At 42.6% G+C, this 18,900-nt stretch overlaps 1 protein-coding gene across 1 annotated transcript in view; it reads right to left on the reverse strand.

Annotated features, from left to right (window-relative positions):
- The window catches only part of Snx25 (sorting nexin 25), an 80,659-nt gene extending 63,181 nt beyond the window's left edge, over nt 1–17,478 (reverse strand). Inside the window, exons 1-5 of the mRNA XM_005362650.3 lie at nt 17,386–17,478; nt 17,015–17,099; nt 12,020–12,236; nt 2,454–2,626; nt 868–1,054 (exon numbers count right to left, since the gene is read on the reverse strand). Of these exons, the coding sequence (XP_005362707.1) occupies nt 868–1,054; nt 2,454–2,626; nt 12,020–12,236; nt 17,015–17,099; nt 17,386–17,478 (755 nt within the window). The remainder of the gene's footprint in view (nt 1–867; nt 1,055–2,453; nt 2,627–12,019; nt 12,237–17,014; nt 17,100–17,385) is intronic.
- Between the last annotated feature and the right edge of the window lie 1,422 nt (nt 17,479–18,900).

Below are 18,900 nucleotides of genomic sequence, written 5' to 3' on the forward strand. Positions count from 1 at the left end.
GGGGACGCAGCTCCGCCGCCCTTATTTCAACAGAACTGGGCCTTATACACTGGTGAGACCAAGACCAACCCTGACACAGTTGTTAAGAACATGGCATGTCTCTGAGGTGGTGAATCACCCAGAGACGAAGATTACACATCCAGGCCATCTCACTGCCAACCCTCGTTCAAAGGAAGGATGGCATATCTAACATCTCTGAACAATTCAAATGTCCAATTTTGGGTCAATATTTTACTTTCTTATTAATGATTTACCAAAATTATTAACAAAAATGAAAATTGATGTGCCAGAGTTTCCTTTTCTTCCCATTACCACTTGGGAACATTAAAACAAAAAGGGTAGTAGGGAAAAAAGGCCTAGAAAAGTCACAAACAATATGATACCAAATAATCACAGTACATATGCCTATACTATGAGAAAAACACCCAAAAACATTTCAAAGATACCCTCCCTTATAGGTGATGCCTGCAATATTTTCAAACGTGATTTCTCAAAATAATTTAGTCAGGAAGCCCTTGTTCCCAGGCCCTAGCCTCTTCATTTTCTAAGACAATTGAAAATCAATGCCTTGAAAAAATTAATCCTAATTCTTCTATTAAAGAGCAGCTGAACAAACGTGACTGTCACTAAAGAAGAAAATTTATGGACTGCCTTCATTTCCACTTCCTTGTGTGTGACCATGTGCAAGCACATAGGCTCTCTCTCTCTCTCTCTCTCTCTCTCTCTCTCTCTCTCTCTCCCTCCCCTCTCTCTCCCTCTCTCTCTCCCTCACACACAACCACCCCCCACAGACACACACACAGCTTAGCTAGGCAAGGGATGACCATCAGCGCCTTCGCTGCGGTTCTATCATTACCAGCTAAGTACCTGAGCTGCTTCAGGAACTCCACGTCAGAGTTGCTGTTGATGAGCTTGATGAACTCCTCGTAAGAAGGAGCGTATGTGTAGGCTCTCTTGTGGTGCTCGTTCGTCTGCTCTCTGTGCTCCAACTGGGCAAGCAGCATCTGGTTGATGTAGTCAGGATTACTCAGTAATTCCACTGCTGGCTTCAAGACTAGAGGAAAGAAGAGAAAGTGCCACTGAAAAACATACTCTTCTTTAGGGAAACAGATTCCACAGCACATAAATGGAATGTATGTGGGAAACATTTTCCACCAGCCAAACAGGAGGAAATCTCATAATCTGAGTATTTTCAAAATGTGCATGTGTGTGTACACACATGTACACACACAGGACTGCTTATCCCTCTGTATAATTAATGTGTGATATAACCCATGCTTGTTTTAATAAATGCAAGGAAAGAACAATGGAAAGAAGTCTTTTGGAACTCACAATGCTATGAAAAGTGTCAAAATTAAGTACACTGATTTTCCTCACTTTTCTGTAAGATTCATTATGTTTTCACCAGGTTAATCTACTAAAAAGATGTCAGTGTTCCCAAGTGTTCAAAACAGACGTTAGGGAGGAAGTTCTTTAAGTGAAGAACACCATTACAAACCCACCCTACTAGGTTTAAAGTGCCCTTGTCAGTGGTTAGCATTTCAGCTGATGGGCAAAGATAAAGGAGACATTATTATTATTATTGTTGTTGTTGTTGTTAGATAAAGGAGATATTCAATCCCTGTATTTCTCTTATTAAGATTCTTACATAGGGAACATTTGTCTTAAGTCATGTTTTTTTCCTTCCATCTGTCTTCATCCATCCCCTCTCCCCTTGTAGTGAATGTACTGTGTGCATATGGAAGTCAGAGGTCAACACTCAGTGTCCTCTGTATGCTCCACCCAACTACTGTGTGAGACAGGGTCTCCCGGAACCTGGATTTCTGCTTTGGCTTTCCGGAACCTGGATTTCTGCTTTGGCTAGACTGGCTGGCCAACGAGGCCCTAGGATACATTGTGCCCAGGACTAGGGCTGCAGAAGTGTGGGCCATGTCTGGCTTTACAAACTCCAGTCCTCACGCTTACAAAGTGAGCATTTTAACCACTCGGCCATTTCCCTGCCCCTCTTCCAGGTCTTACTCTGGTTAAGTACTTAGCTGTACAATTAACTTTAGCGGCATACCACTGAAACTTACAGAAAAATATAATAAATAAATGCTAGTCAGAGTTGGTGTGCATAGGTGCTGTGTGGGGGTTCCTTAATATATGTGCTGCTGGCCTGGATAACCCAAAACCTATTCTAAATGAGTATTTCCCATGCATACATGAAGAGCGGCCTTCCTGTGTCAAAATTAATAGCATTGGCAATATAGCATATAAACTTTTAAAGTTTATCATATACGGCCAAAGCCTTTATGTAATAATTAAACTTGAAATGTCTAAAATGCCTTACAACCCACATACATGCTCCAAAATATTTAAGATCTGCACAGATGTTATATGAAATATAATCACAGTATATAGCACACTGGTTTGCACACATCACACTAGTGGTATTAATTTTATAAGTCTACCTTTTGCTGTGAGAATTTCTGCGAGCATTATACGTAAGCTGAGAGACTGGATATCCTTTGCAGGGAGAAGACAAAACACCAGAACCCGAGAACACGTTTGAAGGAATCTTACTTCATCACGTGAATCCTTCAAGCATGCATGCAACATGAAAGGCCTTGGCTGTTCTTCATGTCTGAAAAAATAATCAAAAAAAGAAAGAAAGAAATTTCCAGAAACAATTCAATTATCCATCATTATGTATAAATATTTCAAGTGAGAGACACATTGACTTTACTAACTGCTGCCTTGTCAAACATTCCAATCATACTTTTCTTAAACATGGCATAATCTGGAGAACACGTGCTGGAGTACATGTGGAAGTGTGATGTAGTCACGAGGTTCTGTAAACATGACGCAACTAGAGTCACCAGGAAGAGGTGCATAAATGAGCATTTATCCGCGTCCCGCTGGCCTGTGCGCATGTTGCTGGGAACATTTTCGTTATTTTTTTCTATTTTAAAGTTATTTTTATTTTATTTCATGTTTATGGATACTTTGCGTACATGTATGCCCATGCACCATGTGCATGCCTGGTGCCATAGACAGTCAGAAGAAAGTGTTGGATACACTGTAACTGAAATTACAGGTGGTTGTGAACCTCTATGAGCTGGGAATCGAACCTGGGTCCTCTGAAGAGCAACAGTGCTCTTAACCACTAACCTGTATCTCCAGCCCGAGAGCAATTTCTTAATTAATGACCGACATGGGAAGGCCCAGCCTGCTGTGGGCAGTGCTGCCCCCGAGCAGATGGTTCTGGGCTGTAGAAGAGAGCAAGCTGAGCAAGCCTGGAGAGCCAGCCAATAAACGGTGCCTTCCATGGTCTCTGCCTCAGTTCCTGCCTTGAGGCCTTCCTTCAGCTCCTGGCCTGACTTTCCTCAGCAGTGTTCAGGAAGGGTAAGCCAAATAAACCCTCTTGTCCCCAAGTTGCTTTTGGTCAGTGTTTACACAGCAGCAGAAAACAAAGTAGGCTGTGTGGCCTGGCATCTTCAAGTGATGCGACCATAAATTACCTTAAGGAGCACCAGAGAGCATAGCAATGTCCAAATGCAGCAACAGCTCACAATAGCTTGAGTATCTCTTTAACTAAGCTACCTTCAAGTTTCCAGATGAATCTTATTTCCTTATTTTTTTGAGATAGGGTCTTACTATGTAGCCCTGGTTGGCATCAAACTCACTATGTAGATCAGGCTGGCCTCAAACTCAGAGATCCACCCCTGTCTGCCCCAACTGCTCAAGAGGAAATGTGTAATCCACCATCCTGTGAGCCACCTGGCTCTAACATCTGTCACACCACTGATGGCTGGGACTGATTCAGCTGATCCCAGTGGCTAGGGAGGTGTCCCCTTTCTCCCTCACCTCTGCATGTGCGTTCAGCCTGAAGCTGTGCATGCAGTTCAAAGGATCTTCCCCATACAGAAGAGGAGCAACCTTCAGTCAGGGGCCTGTAAGAGCTGTGCTCTCCTGACAGAGCCTCCAAACAGGCTCTCAGATGTCCTAAATGTGATTTACAGCTGTTTTTCAAAAACAACAAATAAAGCATAAGCCAGTATAATAAGCCATCTTTTTGATGAAGAAATTAGAGGACAGTTAAGCCTGGATTATTTCTGTGGACAAAAGGGCCTGTCACTTAGTGCTCCCAACCATGATGGCAAACTGCATCTGTGGGCTCCTGGGTACTTTCCGGTCTTGGGCCACGGATCCCCGGCAGCAGGAAGCCCATTCTAGGACTACTACTTTGAAGATCTGATTGAAGAGTGTAGAAAGAACATTCTACAATTTTCTTATCCATGGCATCTCGGAATGCTAGTTTTTCTACTATCTTCTATTACAGCTAAGTGGCAAAGTGTTGTGAAATACATTTCTGTAGTAACGAGAGGCCAATCCTGAGCAAACACTGCAGAGTACAGGAAACGTATTAAGGACTGCACAGGAAATGAAACATGGAGAGCATACTGGCATCATCACGACTAATGCCTCTCAGGAGGGCACTGTGACTTGTCACAAGAGGCTGGGCTAATTGGATATGCACACCAAAAGGAACAACATCCTCCCCTGTCTGCTGTAACAGGCTAAAAGGATTTGTCCCATGTGCAAAACCGACAACATGAAGACATTTGAAGAGTAAGGCTCCACACATGCACGTACACACGTACACACGTACACACGTACACGTACACACACACACACACACACACTGCCCCCGCTGATGCTGATCTTATTTTTAATTATTTATTTTGTTTAGGTGGGGTCTCCTGGAGCCCAGGCTAGCCTTGAATCTGCTACACATCATTAGGATAACACTCAAACCTTGATCCTTCTACCTTTACCTCCCAGTTCTGGGGTTATAGGTATGTATTAGTGTGCCCTGCTTATAGGCTGTTTTTTTTTTTTTTTTTCAACAAAGAGAGGTTTCCTGCATCCTAGATAAACACTCTCCATTCTGGCCTCCATGTTGACTTTTTAAACAGCCCCTGGAGGAAAGCACAATGGTGCGTGCATATATAATCAGTACTTGGGGGGGGGGAGGTAGCAGCAAGAAGATAAGGAGTTCCAGTGCAGTGGAGGCTGTAAGAGTCTATCTTTAAAAGCACAGAAATGGCCAAACCAGAAAAGATGGTACCAGGTCTACAGCCACGGGTTCAAGGCCTGCAAGAGCCACAGAATGAGGTCAATGCCAGCCTTCATAACTTATTAAGACTGTTACTAAAGGAGGGGTGGCCTGGGGCTGCAGCTCAATAGTAGAGCATTTAACTAGGATGGTTTTGACCCTGGGTTGAGCCCCAGAGTCTCCCTCTCCAGGCACCTTCATTTGTTTTAAACTATAGCTACGTTGTCCCTGGGGCTGTAAACACTGAGAGGCTACTCCTTGGCCATCTCAAGCCTTCTACAATAACTTATATGCATTTAGTTAATATTTACCGGGGGAGGTTGGCTAGGAGAAAATCTACTTTTCCAAGAGACACTTCTTCAGATGATATTGAGCCTATGCATCAGCTGACCTATGTGGTCAGAAGAACGGCACAGATTTCCCTATTTCCGGAGAGCTGGGCTAGGAGAAAACTGGGAAGGCCAAAGGCCAGAGAAGGCTGGTCCAATAAGCTCGCCATCTGGAAAACTTCCCACCTGACTCTAGCATCTCTCTGCACACTGTGAGCAGGCGTGTCAGTGTTGCCAGGTGGGCATCCAAAGTGCTTACAAGCCAAGAGAGGCTCACAAAGCAATGGCGGCTACCTGGCTTCAGGCAAGTTGTAATGCGTCTCGGCTGCATCCGACCTCTGCCCGTGGGGAGCAGCCTTTTGCTCTCTGCAGTTCCTACTAGTCACCTCCAGTTCCTGCTCCTTGAGTAGCAAAAGGTCAGTGACGCTGATGTGACAGGTGCGGTGTGATTGATTTAGCCCTCCCGCCTACACCGTGAGGTAGATATCACCACCTCCACTGTAGCCAAGAAAACGAGGAGCTGAACAAGCACAGCTGGATGAAGTCACAGACTTGGTGAAAACAGCTCCACTCCATCTGTCCCACTCTCAAGTGTGTGCTGTGCTGCACTGCAATCAGAGATTGCAATGGGAAGGGAGAACACGCCAGAAATAGACATGTTCTCCTCTAACAACATGCCTGTGCTTGACGGGTGCACAAAACACAGATCTTTAAGGAGACTGTGGAATTTAAAAACGCTACTGAATTAACGGTAGAAAGGCAATCAGTTCGGTTTTCTGAGCCACATTGAGACTAGACAGATGGGACAAGGGAAGAGGAAGCAGAACAAGCCTTCAGCGTGATCTGGACCGGCTTACGGCAGCAGACGGACAGGCTGGAAATAAGCACAGGCTGACCGGAAATCTGCCTCCAAGAACCGCTTAACAGTCAGGCAAAGGATGCGCGGCTTTTATTACGGCAATGTATTATTCTCCTGACAGCCACTGTCTCAAGGGTGTGCTCCCCAGGCCACCACATCATTTGACAGACCGTGAGCTCTGTCTACCAGTGAGATTTTCAAACAATAATGCTGTTACCCAGGGCTGTCAGAGAGGCCCATAACCATCAAAACCCTACTGTTACCCAGGGCTGTCACCTTGGGCTGTCAGACAGGCACACAACCATCAAAACCCTACACTCACTGTAGCAGGCCTACCTGTGTACTCTGTACAATGCTACATCGATAACAGTCGTTCTCCAGAACAAATCACCCATATGAGAGACTAGTGAGTAACCGGCATTCTTTCCAGTACCTGTAACTAAAGAGAATGGCAGTAGGTTTTTCTTTCTCTCTCTCTACATTTTTATCAACAACTATAATAACAAGGAATAGGAAACTAGGGGCTGGGGCTCAGTTGTTCAGTGTTACCTAGTGCTCCGGGCTATGAGTTCACAGCCAGGGTGGTGGTACACATTTGTAACACAGGAAGCAGAGGCAAAGTATCAGAAGTTCCGCTACATAGTGTGTGGAAGGCCAGCCTGGGATACAGGAGAAAACAAAGAACAAGCTAAAATTGAAAACCCTAGAAGTTTGAAGAGTCAGCACTTCTGGTGTAGAATCAATTCTCTCTGTCATTTTGATGTCTTAGTTACAACAATATCTACATCATCTTCTAAAGCAACAGTTTCAGAAGCTGTAAGCATCTCAGTGAAAGATACACTCTCATGGTGAACTTAGATATTCAGGGATACACTAGATTTCAGCCGGGAGATGGTGGCACATGCCTTTAATCCCTGCACTTGGGAGGCAGATTCAGGTGGATCGCTGCAAGTTCAAGCCAGCCTGATTTACAGAGACCAGGCCAGTCAAGACTGCACAGAGAGACCCTGTCTTGAACCCAAACAACCAAACAAATAAAACCCACTACATTTCTCTAACCACTTGTCCTTTTCTCTTAAACCTATTATTCTAATTGAAATAAACATTTCAAAGATAGTCCTCTAATGAGTGTAACTTAAGCACTTCAAAACAAGCTTCCTTGAATTCAATGAGTCTTTGACAACTGTTAGCTGGGCAGAACCATGAAATACTTTAGCTGTAGTACCACAGCAAACTACATAACAATAAAAGATAGTGCAAAGGGGTAACAACTCTGACAGAAGGTGTAAGACCACAGGAAAGGGACCTCTTCGGTTCACTTTCTAATTCACACACTGTCACAACACAGAGGAGAGTGTGCTCCCAGGACCCTGGAGCGGATTTCTGAGGCCACAGCTATACTACTCATTGTCATCTGACTATATCACATCCAATGTCACTCTTCTCTTTCACTCCCAAGTGTATCAGGATTGTCCAAAGGGAACACAATGTGAACTTCTACTTTAAAGGCTTATTGGTTTAAATATCTGATATTGTAAATATTGATGAATTTAATGGACTCAGTTAGAGGAGCTGGAGAGTAATAATTGGTTCTCTATAGGACAAAATTCTGACCAAAACTATTTCCCCATTCCATAGTGTAAATGGCCAACTGCAAGCCAGCAGTGTGATCTCACTGAGCTCAGGGCTGTGAGGGCTGTGTGATCAGCTGTCACCTGCCGAGGCAGGGGGACTACAGTGCATCACTAGACGTAAACCACACAAACAACAGCACTTTCAAGTTCGGTAGCTTTTACGACTGTGGGGCTATCCTCAGGGAAGAAATTCTGTCATCACTGTCCTATGGTAACATTTTTCAGGCTACAGGTTGTGCCCAAGTAATAAGACAGTAAAACTGACTTAGTCTCAAATGACATTTAAATAAAATGTTAAAGAAAAAAAAGCATCAGTTATCACAGGTAATAAGGGTACCAATTTATGGAAGTGAGTCACAGCTGAAATGGACTTCTCACTATGCATCACAGAGGAACAGCTTGCAAAACACTGGGGCAGCAAGCGGGAAAGCAGTGGGAATGTAATGGCTCTGGATTCCCGCCTTGTCAGCCTGAGGCTGGCAGACCTGGGGAGGGAAGGCAGTTCGTAGGAAGAAACTATGTGAGGGTGGAGAGCTGCCACTCTTACCAACCAGGTCCACTGCCAGGGCAGCATCACAAGCCAGAGCAGGGGCTGTCACTGCAGTGCTTCTGAGAGGAGAATGTGAGCTACCTGCTGCTTCTGAGGAAACCGATGCTGACTTTCCTGAAAGGGAGCATAAGAATCTTTTACCCTGTCTCGACAAAGCAAAAAAAAAAGGGAGCTGGGCATCATCCCAGTGCTACTCGGAACAACTGCATATCCCAACAGGCAGAGCTATTTATTTCTGTAGGACCACACGTATGTGTAAGTTATATGTGCTGTAATTCATCATCCTTGAACTTACTTGGAAGTATAATACAAATTTAAGATCCTACCAACAAGCCTAGAAAAATACTTTGTTCGTAGCACAGAAAATAACCCTGCTGAAGTCTTCCAAAATCCAAGTTCCCAGCAAATATGCATACACAGAGCTTTTTGGCACAATACAGGGGCTTAACAGCTTTTTTAGGTTTTACATGGATTTAGTTCAACACATTGGTGCGCCAAATGTAGTGGGAGGCTGTATGTTGGTTCCCAGCAATCCCTGCTTAGACCCTAAATAATCACACAGAAACTGTATTATTTAAATCATTGTTTGACCCATTAACTCTAACTTCTTATTGGCTAACTCTTATATGTTAATTTAACCCATTTTTTATGAATTTGTATATTGCCATGTAGCAGTGGCTTATGGGTAAAATTTCGGCATGTCTGACTCTGGTGGCGGCTCCATGGCATCTCTCTGACTCTGCCCTTCTTTCTCCCAGCATTCAGCCTAGCTCTCCCTGCCTACCTAAGTTCTGTCCAAAGCATTTTATTCATTAATGGTAGTCACAGCACACAGAGGGGACTCCCACATCAGTTCTTAGCACAGAAAATAACCCTGCTGAAGTCTTTCAAAAACCAAGTTCCCAGCAAATATGCATACATGGAGCTTTTTGGCATAACACCGGGGCTTAACAAACCTCTGTACAAGCTTTTTCAAAATGAAGCCAGTTCTCTAATTAGCGCCTACAAGCACTAACATTAAGCTCCTGTAACAATCAGTTTCAGAACATCACTGGCTATTAGAAGGATAAAAATCAAAACTACACAAGCAAGTCAGAACAGCAGTCACTAGAAAAACCGGAAACAGCAAATGCTCGCTAGCAAGGGCACGCTCAACAGAGAACACAGTGCAATGCTGGGACTGTGAACTAGGCTAGTCCCTGAGAAGTCAGTAGTAGAGTTCCTCAAAAACACAAAAATCAGGACTCAGGAGATGGCTTGCCTCACAAGACCTAAATTCAACGCCAGAAAGCCGTGTACAAAGCCAGATACAAGGGTATATGGCTATCGTCCCAGCCTCTTCTATGGCAAGATAGGAGGTGGAGACAAGAAAAATCACCTGAAACTCATATGCATACTACACCAAGACAAACAAGAGACCCCGCCTCAAAAGGTGGGAACAAAGAGTCAACTCTGGAAAAGGTGTCCTCTGACTTCCCTGAAGTCACTCTCACACACACACACACACACACACACAATCTTCTTTTTCAAAAAGACCCTAAAATTAGATCGACCATAGGAACCAACCATACGCCATCCTTGGCTATACTCAACGGGCTACACGACAACATACAAGGAACACTTGCATGCCACCGCTTACTGCAGCACTGTTGAAAATAGTTACATTGCTCATCCATGCCCACTGCCTCTCACGTCACAATAGCTAAAAAATGGAATCAACCAAGTTGTCCAGCAAATGAATAGAAAAGGAAAATGTGGTTTAAAAAAATTAGAGAAGGGGACACTGGAGGCAGACATGGAAAGAGGTAGGGGAATGGGGAGATGATGAGGTAATGGCAGGTGGCTTTCTTTAGAATCAAGGGTACGTGGAAAAGCTATATGTAAACCTACGGATTTTCAACCCAAGGAATTATATATATATATACACACACACACACACACACACACACACACACACACACATATATACATATATATTCTTTTTAAAGGGGAGTTGGAGCTGAAATACCCTGCATGCGTAGACAATGCTGATGCCAGAAGATACAGGTAAATGGAAATCTCAATGCCAGGCACAAGATACCTCCCTTTGAGCCATCCACCAGGGAGTCCAGAGGCACTCCACGGGACTACTGCCACTAGGACATGTTCCCTGCTGGCTAGCTTTCATAGTATTTGGAGGTGCTGTGCAGGCTGCTGGGGAAGGAAAGGCATCAGTAGCTATATCCAGTCCTAGGCCCTGCACACTGCAATACTGGAAGCTCATTACCGTGCTGGCTAGCCTATCATCAGCTCATTGTGTGAACCACTCACAAAACCACTATGTGTCTAGAAGGCGATTTTCTACTAGGAAGTAACCAAGAAATCTACTCTGCAAGTACTTGTGACTATTTCCCTTCAAAATGCCTGCATTCCAGGTCAAGCAGGCTGACTAGTTTGTTTGTTTATTTATTTATTTTAAAGAAAAGGCACTAAAAATTTTATATCCAAAAGTAAAAGAATAGAAATCATGGCTATGGGAGGAGGGGTACCATTAACAAAAGTGTAACAGTGAGCCCAAGACTTGGATTTGCCCTACTGAATAGGAGTTTAGTAAAGAAGATAGAGAAATAAATACAAAAAGTGGGACATGTTAATTTGCTGTTGCCACTGTAGCAAGGTACTACAGATTCAGCAACTGAAAATGAAACTTCTGATCTCACACTTCGGTAGTCCGGCCCCTCTCTGAGTTACTGTGGAGATTCAGAAGCCTCTGTCTTCCCCTGATCCACACTAAAGCTGAAATGGCAGGTCGGCAGCCAACTTCGCACACTAGTCCTTTTCGGCCTTTTATTATTACTATTACTATTACTATTATTATTATTATTATTATTATTATATGTAATTTTATATCTATTTTACTTTCTTTTTTTAATTCATTTTACATACCAAACACAATTCCCTCTCCCTCCCCTCATCCACTCCTAGGAGAGGTAAGGCCTCCCATGGAGAGTCTATCAAGTTGAGGCAGGAACAACTCCCTCCCACGGCATTAAGTCTGGGCAAGGTATTCCATCATAGGGATGGGCTCCAAAAAGCCAGTTCATGCACCAGGGGTAAATCCTGGTCCCACTGCCAGGGATCCTACAAATAGAACAAGCCATACAACTGTCACATTCAGGGGGAGCTAGGTAACTCCCATGCAGGCTCCCCAGCTCTCAGTTCAGAGTCCATGAGCTTCTACTAGCTCAGGAGAGCTGTCTCTGTGGATATCCCCATCATGATCCCGCTCCTCCCTCTCCCCCAGCTCTTATAATCCTTCCTCCCTCTCTTCCGCAGGGCTCAAGGAGATTGACCCAGTGCTTGGCTGCGAATCTCTTCATCTGCTTCCATCAGTTACTGGATGAAGGCTCGTGTTTGTCTTTCTGGTTCTGGGTTACCTCACTCAGAATGATTTTTTTTTCTAGTTCAGTCTATTTCAGGCAGACTATTCCTAAGCATTGCCTTATTTCACCCCCCCCAGTGCTGTTTTAGTGAGAAGGGGTGGGCTTGCGGGCATTACACACTTACCTGGCATTGGCAGCTTTCAGGTCACAGAAGTGAGCGAGCAAAGCCTTCACAACATCATTACAGACAACCTTAACCACATCCACGTGACTCAGCCTGTGGCGAATCTGCTTGGCAATTTCCCAGAAGTCTTCTAAGAGCAGATGGTAGAGCTGTCCTTCATCTCTGCTGAGGCTCCCGTACCAGGAGAGAATGTAGTCTCTATAGCTGTAGTCGAACACTGCGGAATAAGCAAAGCGAGGTCAAGTTGTAAACGTCAAGGCAGTTTACCGTTTAGAACAGAATCCGAGTGGAAAACAGAACAAGGGAAAAGACATTTTTTAAAAGATTCTCCTCTAACCAGAATGTCTGGGTCCTATACAGTGTAAGTCTTAAATATTTGATATTGATGCTAACCCACTTAAAAACATAGAATACAGAAAATCCTCTCAATCATCACTTGGGCCCAGGTCATGGCTTCTCCAGGAAGACCCCAAAGCTCACCTGAGTAAACAAAAGACACTATTACCACGTTTACTCTACCCTAAGACACTCTGTCTCCACAACTAAAGGTAGAAGTTGCTCATACTCAAGTTAACTATAATCTTTAGGGTTCCTTACCCATTAGTGCTTAAAACGTGGTACAGGGCCGTGATTCTTTACATTCAATTTCAGAATATATTCAGTATTCTGTCCCTAATAATACCCCAAAACTAATACAAGAACAGTCCCCCACAGCAGACTTATACGGATCAGCACACACGGCCTGTCACCATCAATACCCCAAAACTAATACAAGAACAGTCCCCCACAGCAGACTTATACGGATCAGCACACACGGCCTGTCACCGTCACTGGGGGTTTCCAGTCTATCTCTAGCTCTAGGCTGGTGCATCTGATAGGAACATGAAGATCTGTACATGTGTCTTTACATTTCCCGCTAGCCATATTGATAGACTAAAAAGAAACAGGCAAAACGAATAAAATATTTCATTTCATATACTGTACTCATGTATTAAGTAGTCAATATTTAAAGTGAAATATTTTCATTATTTTTTTTCAAACTAAGCTTTGAAATTCTATATATTTTAGAGTTACAGCAATCACAAATGAACTGTTCAAGTGTTTGGTGAGCCACATCACAGGTCTTGTGGTTGGGCACACTGTAAAGCTGATGTGATTCTTCAAGAAAGGAGGATTCTGAACAATAAACTGATGTGTGGCATAGGTGACGACTCCGCCAAGTGCCATGGGAGGAAAACTTAGCCACATAATACAGTTCCAGTGGAAGGATGCCAAGCTGTCTGATATTTCTGAAATCACTTCTGATTCTCAGCACTTTCCTTTCGGTTTTTATTTTCTAGACACTACTCACAGCCTGGTAGGGTGGTTCACACCTTTAATCCCAGGCCTTGAAAGGCAGAACTAGATAGATCTCTGAGAGTTAGAGGATAGCCTGGTCTGCATTGCGAGTTCCAGGCCAGTAAGAGCTATAAAATGACACCCTGTCTCAACAGACAGGCGAGACACACAGAGAGACAGACAGACACACAGACTAATAAAAGCCTACACATAGAACATCAAGAACTTTGTTAACACTTACATAGGCCCAAGTTTAGGGAAATTCTCAAGGTGATTCAAATGGCTTCAACTGTACTAAATGAGAACAATTACCTTCCAAAGGCAGGCACCCAGACAAGACGCTACTGCAACTTTAACCATTCATTAAACAGAATTTTATAGACTGGTACGCAAGCTGGAATCAACAGCCATTTCAGCAAGGGTGGAAGAAAAGACATCCAACAGATGAGCTCTTAAGATAACCAGCCATTTTTACGTTAGCATCCAGATGTTTGATCAGATGGCTGTTGCTTTCTAGCTTTTGTAGAGTAGCTGTACCTCACTCCGAACTTGGCAAGTCCATTAAGAAAGCAGAGACAGCTCACATTTATTTGCGACAAAAAAAAAAAATCAACATGGCAAGTAGTAATATTCTGTTTGTGTTTTAGCAAATAAATCTTCTTGCCTGAAGATCAGAGTGCAGAGCCAAGCCACTAGAGGCCAGGCAGTGGAGGCACACACCTTTAATCTGGAGACAGAGACAGAGGACTCTCTGATAGTTCAGGGCTACCCTGGGCTACATGAGATTGAATCTGTCTGAAGGGGAAACAGAGCTCACACAAAGGTGATCCCAGCACTTGGGATCACAGGCCTTTAATCTCAGTACTAGGGAGGTGGAGACAGGAGTAATATGGCTGGGTGGACAGAGGAATATAAGGCAGGAAACAGGAGCTCCGTGCAGTCTGAGGTTTGGTGGAGACAGTCCCAGTCTGAGATTGCAGTCTGAGGCTGCAGTCCAAAAATGCAGTCTGAGGACAAGACTGCCCCTTTGGTCTGAGCCAATAGCTCCCATTTTGGTAAAGGATATGATGTCCAAGTTCCTGCAAAACCATCTTATATCAAACAAAAGATTTTTGAACCTAAAGATGGTAGGTAGCAATACTGTCTAACAGATATGGGAGCTGAGGTACAAAAGAGAAAAATACAAAGCAGTCAACCTCATGTGGCACAGAGAACAGCACCAGTTGGGAAAATGCTGGATTTAGTTGGTGCACTCATAGACACTGAACTATCATACCATATCTCCTAATACAGGCAAATGATATATTAATAAAAAATTAAGTTTAAAAAAGAAAGCAAGCCATCAAATATGCTTTATAAATGTGCCAAATAATAAACCAAAACCCTTCCCCCAAGGCTTTGTACGACACTTTCCTCTCAAACAAAGCCACTGCACAGAAACTGACTTACGGGCAATGTGTATTGTTTCTGTCAAGAAGGCCTCAGTATTTTTTTTCCTAAATCCACTCCATGCAAATACTTCTGAAACAAACTGGCCCATGCAAGAGGAAAAATGTCATACTCAACTGCAAAGAAATTTTTATGTCTTTCAAAATTCGAAAGGCATCATATTTTTGGTATTCACAAGAGCCTCAAATAGAAGTAATTCAAGTGTCCATTAAAGGATGAACAAATAAAGCGTGGCACATAAATACAGTAAAATATTAACCATCTTTCAAAAGGAAACAGTTAAAACACGGTTTATAGAATTAGAGTTTTTTGTTTTTGTTCTTCCTTTGGTTTTCAAGACAGGATTTCTCTATGTAACAGCCCTAACTGTGCTAGAATTGGCTTTGTAGACCTGGCTGGGCTCAAACTCACAGACATTAGCCTGTCCCTGCTTCCCAAGTGCCAGGATTAAAGGTATGTGCTAACAAGGTCATTAAATTAAGGATTTTTAGCATTTTTAAAGCTTTACTTATTTTACACTGTATGTATCTGCACCATGTGCTTGTCTGGTGCCCAGGGAGGCCAGAAGGGGGTCTAGATCCTCTGGAACTAGTTACATGGATGGTTGTAAGCCACCAAATCCAGGTCCTCTGTGAGAGCACCTGTGCTCTTCACCACCGAGCCATCTCTCCAGCAACTACGGGGTGACTGAGTAAATTTACCAGACTAACCTTCCTTCCTACATAAAACAACTAGGGATTGCGGGGGGGGTGGTGCTGAAAGTAGTGAAGAAAAATCAAATATTGGGGCAGAAGCTGGGGAGACAGCTCAGTGTTGAAGAGTACATGTTGTCCTTACAAAGAGTCCAGGCTCAGCACCCAGCACCCACACAAGGAGGCTCACAACAGCTGTAACTCCAGCCCCAGAAGCTCCTACGCCCTCTTCTGGTCTCCCTGGGCACTAGACATACATGTGGTGCATATACAAACATGTGGACCTTCACATGCAAGCACATAAAATCAAGTAAATATTTTTTAAATTGGTGTGGGATCATCAAAATGGTCTGGTGACTAAAATCACTTGCTGTACATGTCAGACAACCTGAATCCAATCTCCAGAGCCATGGTAGAAAGAAATTATTGACTCCCAAAGGTTGTGCTCTGGCCTCCACGTGCATAGCATGGCATGTGCACCTGCGCTTACACAGGAGACATGCATGCACATATATAAAAATAAAATTCTTTTTAAGACTATTTTGTTTTGAGACAGAATCTTACTATGTAGACCTGCCTGCCGCTGCCTCTCAAACGCTAGGATTAAAAGCATGCCCCATCATGCCCAGCAAAACCATGAGGTTTTGAGTAAGAAAAGTCAAATTTTATATCCAAAAAAATTTATAAAAGTAGTTTATGTTAATCATTAATAGAAACATTACTAAACTTAAATTACAATCTATAAAATTCTAATAGTCAAAATTTTCATACTATTTCTCTGCTTTTGTAATCCTCATCTTCAAATTTAAACACTGTGATTTTTGTGAACTATGCCAAGAAAAAATACTTATTTGTGCATTATTTAATTCAGTCCCCTGTTAGCTATTTAACAGCATGCAGTTAGTGGAAAAATTCAGACTTTTTTCCCTGTATAATAATTGAAATCAATATATTTACAAATCTTACCTTAATAATCTTTTATAACCTTAATTTGGTCTTCAAAATGTGCTGCATCCTTAAACACTAATATTTAGAGACTTGCTCACTCCTACTTCAGGAGTATAACCACAGTGTACCTTGCCATTGCCCCTCAGCCCTCCTCTTCAAACCCTTGCATGTTCTCCACTCTTCTGTGAGGCTCTCACTCATCTGCTTGAAGTGATGTGGCCACAAGTGCACAGAGTCCATTGCCCCCTAACACACATCCTCCAGTAGTATCTACAGTGAAATGTTTCCTGAAACCTATTTTAAGGACTAGGGAGCAGGTCTGCACTCCCTGTTGCAGATAAATCTCTCCTGGGCTGGTTAGTTTCGTGAAGTCTGGAAATCTCTACTATATAAATGTTCAAACCACTTCCATTTATCCAAAACACAGAGGCACCCAATCTTCAAACACAAACTCATGAAAATTCCTAGTGCTGTAGGAAGGATAGATAAACCAGAGATAGCAAATCCCCTTTGAGAACAGTGAGGGATCGCTTATTATAGTAATCCCGTGAGCCCAGTCCATCCTCACCATCTTTCAGAGCTCGGTCAATACTGTGAGAAATGACCACTCTTCTGCCCTGAGCTGTCTCCTGTGGGTTTCCACAAGCAGGGCTCTGAAATGAGAGGGAGGAGAAGAAAAGAGATCACTGAATGAATGAACTACATATAAAGATAAAACCAAGATGAAGATTCGGAGGTCATGGTCTTACTCTGGAAAAGTAAACAAATGTTCAATGTTAATTAAGAAATGTTTAGAAAAGGGAGAATAAAATATTATAATATTGGAAATAGAAGGAAAATAAAAAACCAGATAATTTATGAAAATTAAAAACATAACAAAGATTTTAAGCCAATGAGGGAAAAGATAACACTATTTGTCCCCATCAGGGTTTCCATTACTGTGATGAACACCAGGACCACAATCAGCTTGGGGAGGAAAGGGTTATTTCCTCTGGCAACTCTCAGGTTATTGTCTATCACTGAGGACGTCATGGCAGGAGCTCAAGGCAGGCACCTGGAGACAGACACTGATGCAGAGGCCATGGAGCACTGCTAACTGGCTTGCTCTTCACCTTGCTTTTCTTATACAACCCAGGACCACACGCTCAGGGTGGCACCACCCACAATGGGCTGGATCCTCCCAAATCAATCATTAATCAAGAAAATTTCCTATAGACTTGCTTACAGACAATCTGATGGAGGCATTTTCTCAGTAAACGTTCCCTTTTCCCAGATGACTCTAGCCTATGTCAGCTAATATAAAAACTAGCCAGAACACGATTCGATAAATGACACTGGGATAGTTTTGTATTCACAGGTAGGGGAGCTGATAGTCATACTTTCTTTATAACTGCAAACTGACTGGGGAGTTAAATGTTTCCTTAAACTAAAAAACTAATTAGAAAATTTGTAATCAGATGTTTATAATCACGAGATAGAAAAGGCCTCTACAATAAGGCACAAAATCCAAAAGTTATACAGGAAGACAAAAAGAAACAAAGCATGAATTTAAAATAGAAAACTACTGTTTGACAAAAGACAGTATAAACAATACAGGTAATGTTCTAGGACAGTGTTTGCAATCTTCCCAACACTGCGACCCTTGGTACAGTTCCTCATGTTGTGGTAAACCCCAACCATAAAATTATTTCATCAATACTTCAAAACTGTAATCTTGGTACTGTTATGAATCATAATGTAAATAACTGATATGCAAGATATCTGATATGCTGCCCATAGGTTGAGAATCACTGGTCTAGAATATCTCAACATATGTAACAAAGGACTATCGATTTATATACATATATTATATAATATATATTATACATATACCCCTATTTTCCAAACACACGTAGTATATGATCCTTTCATTAGGAAAATACACAATGAAGCGATTATATACCTCAGACTGCAAAACTCAGAATACCCCTTTTGGCTAATCTATGATAAAATGTTTGTTTTCATACATTGTTGGGAGAGCGTCTATTTCTCCATGCTTTGAAAAAGGAAACTGTATTAACAACATTAAAATTTTAAATGGATTGTCTTTGAATCCAGCAACTGTTCTCCTAAGGAGGCCTAACCGCTGACATGATCATCACCATCATCCAGCAAACACAGCTGCGGAGAATTAGAGCGTCAGAGGAGTAGAGAATGCCTACGCTGGACTAGTCTCCTGCTGTCTTTGGGAGGGGAGCCAAGAGTTATCATCCTCTTCATTCCCTAAAGAGAGCTAAAATCCACAGCCTTAACATTTCGTACTTTCTAATACATATATTTGAAAGTAACATAATAATAATAATAATTATTATAAATGCATGTGTGTGTTGTACTATGAAAGGACATAATGCTACGAACTCAACACACAGCATTTAGCAGATTCTCAAGGCATTAGAAAAATTACGCTCATATAGA

The sequence above is a fragment of the Microtus ochrogaster genome, linkage group LG7_11 (assembly GCF_000317375.1).
Source record: "Microtus ochrogaster isolate Prairie Vole_2 linkage group LG7_11, MicOch1.0, whole genome shotgun sequence".
NCBI lineage: Eukaryota > Metazoa > Chordata > Mammalia > Rodentia > Cricetidae > Microtus > Microtus ochrogaster.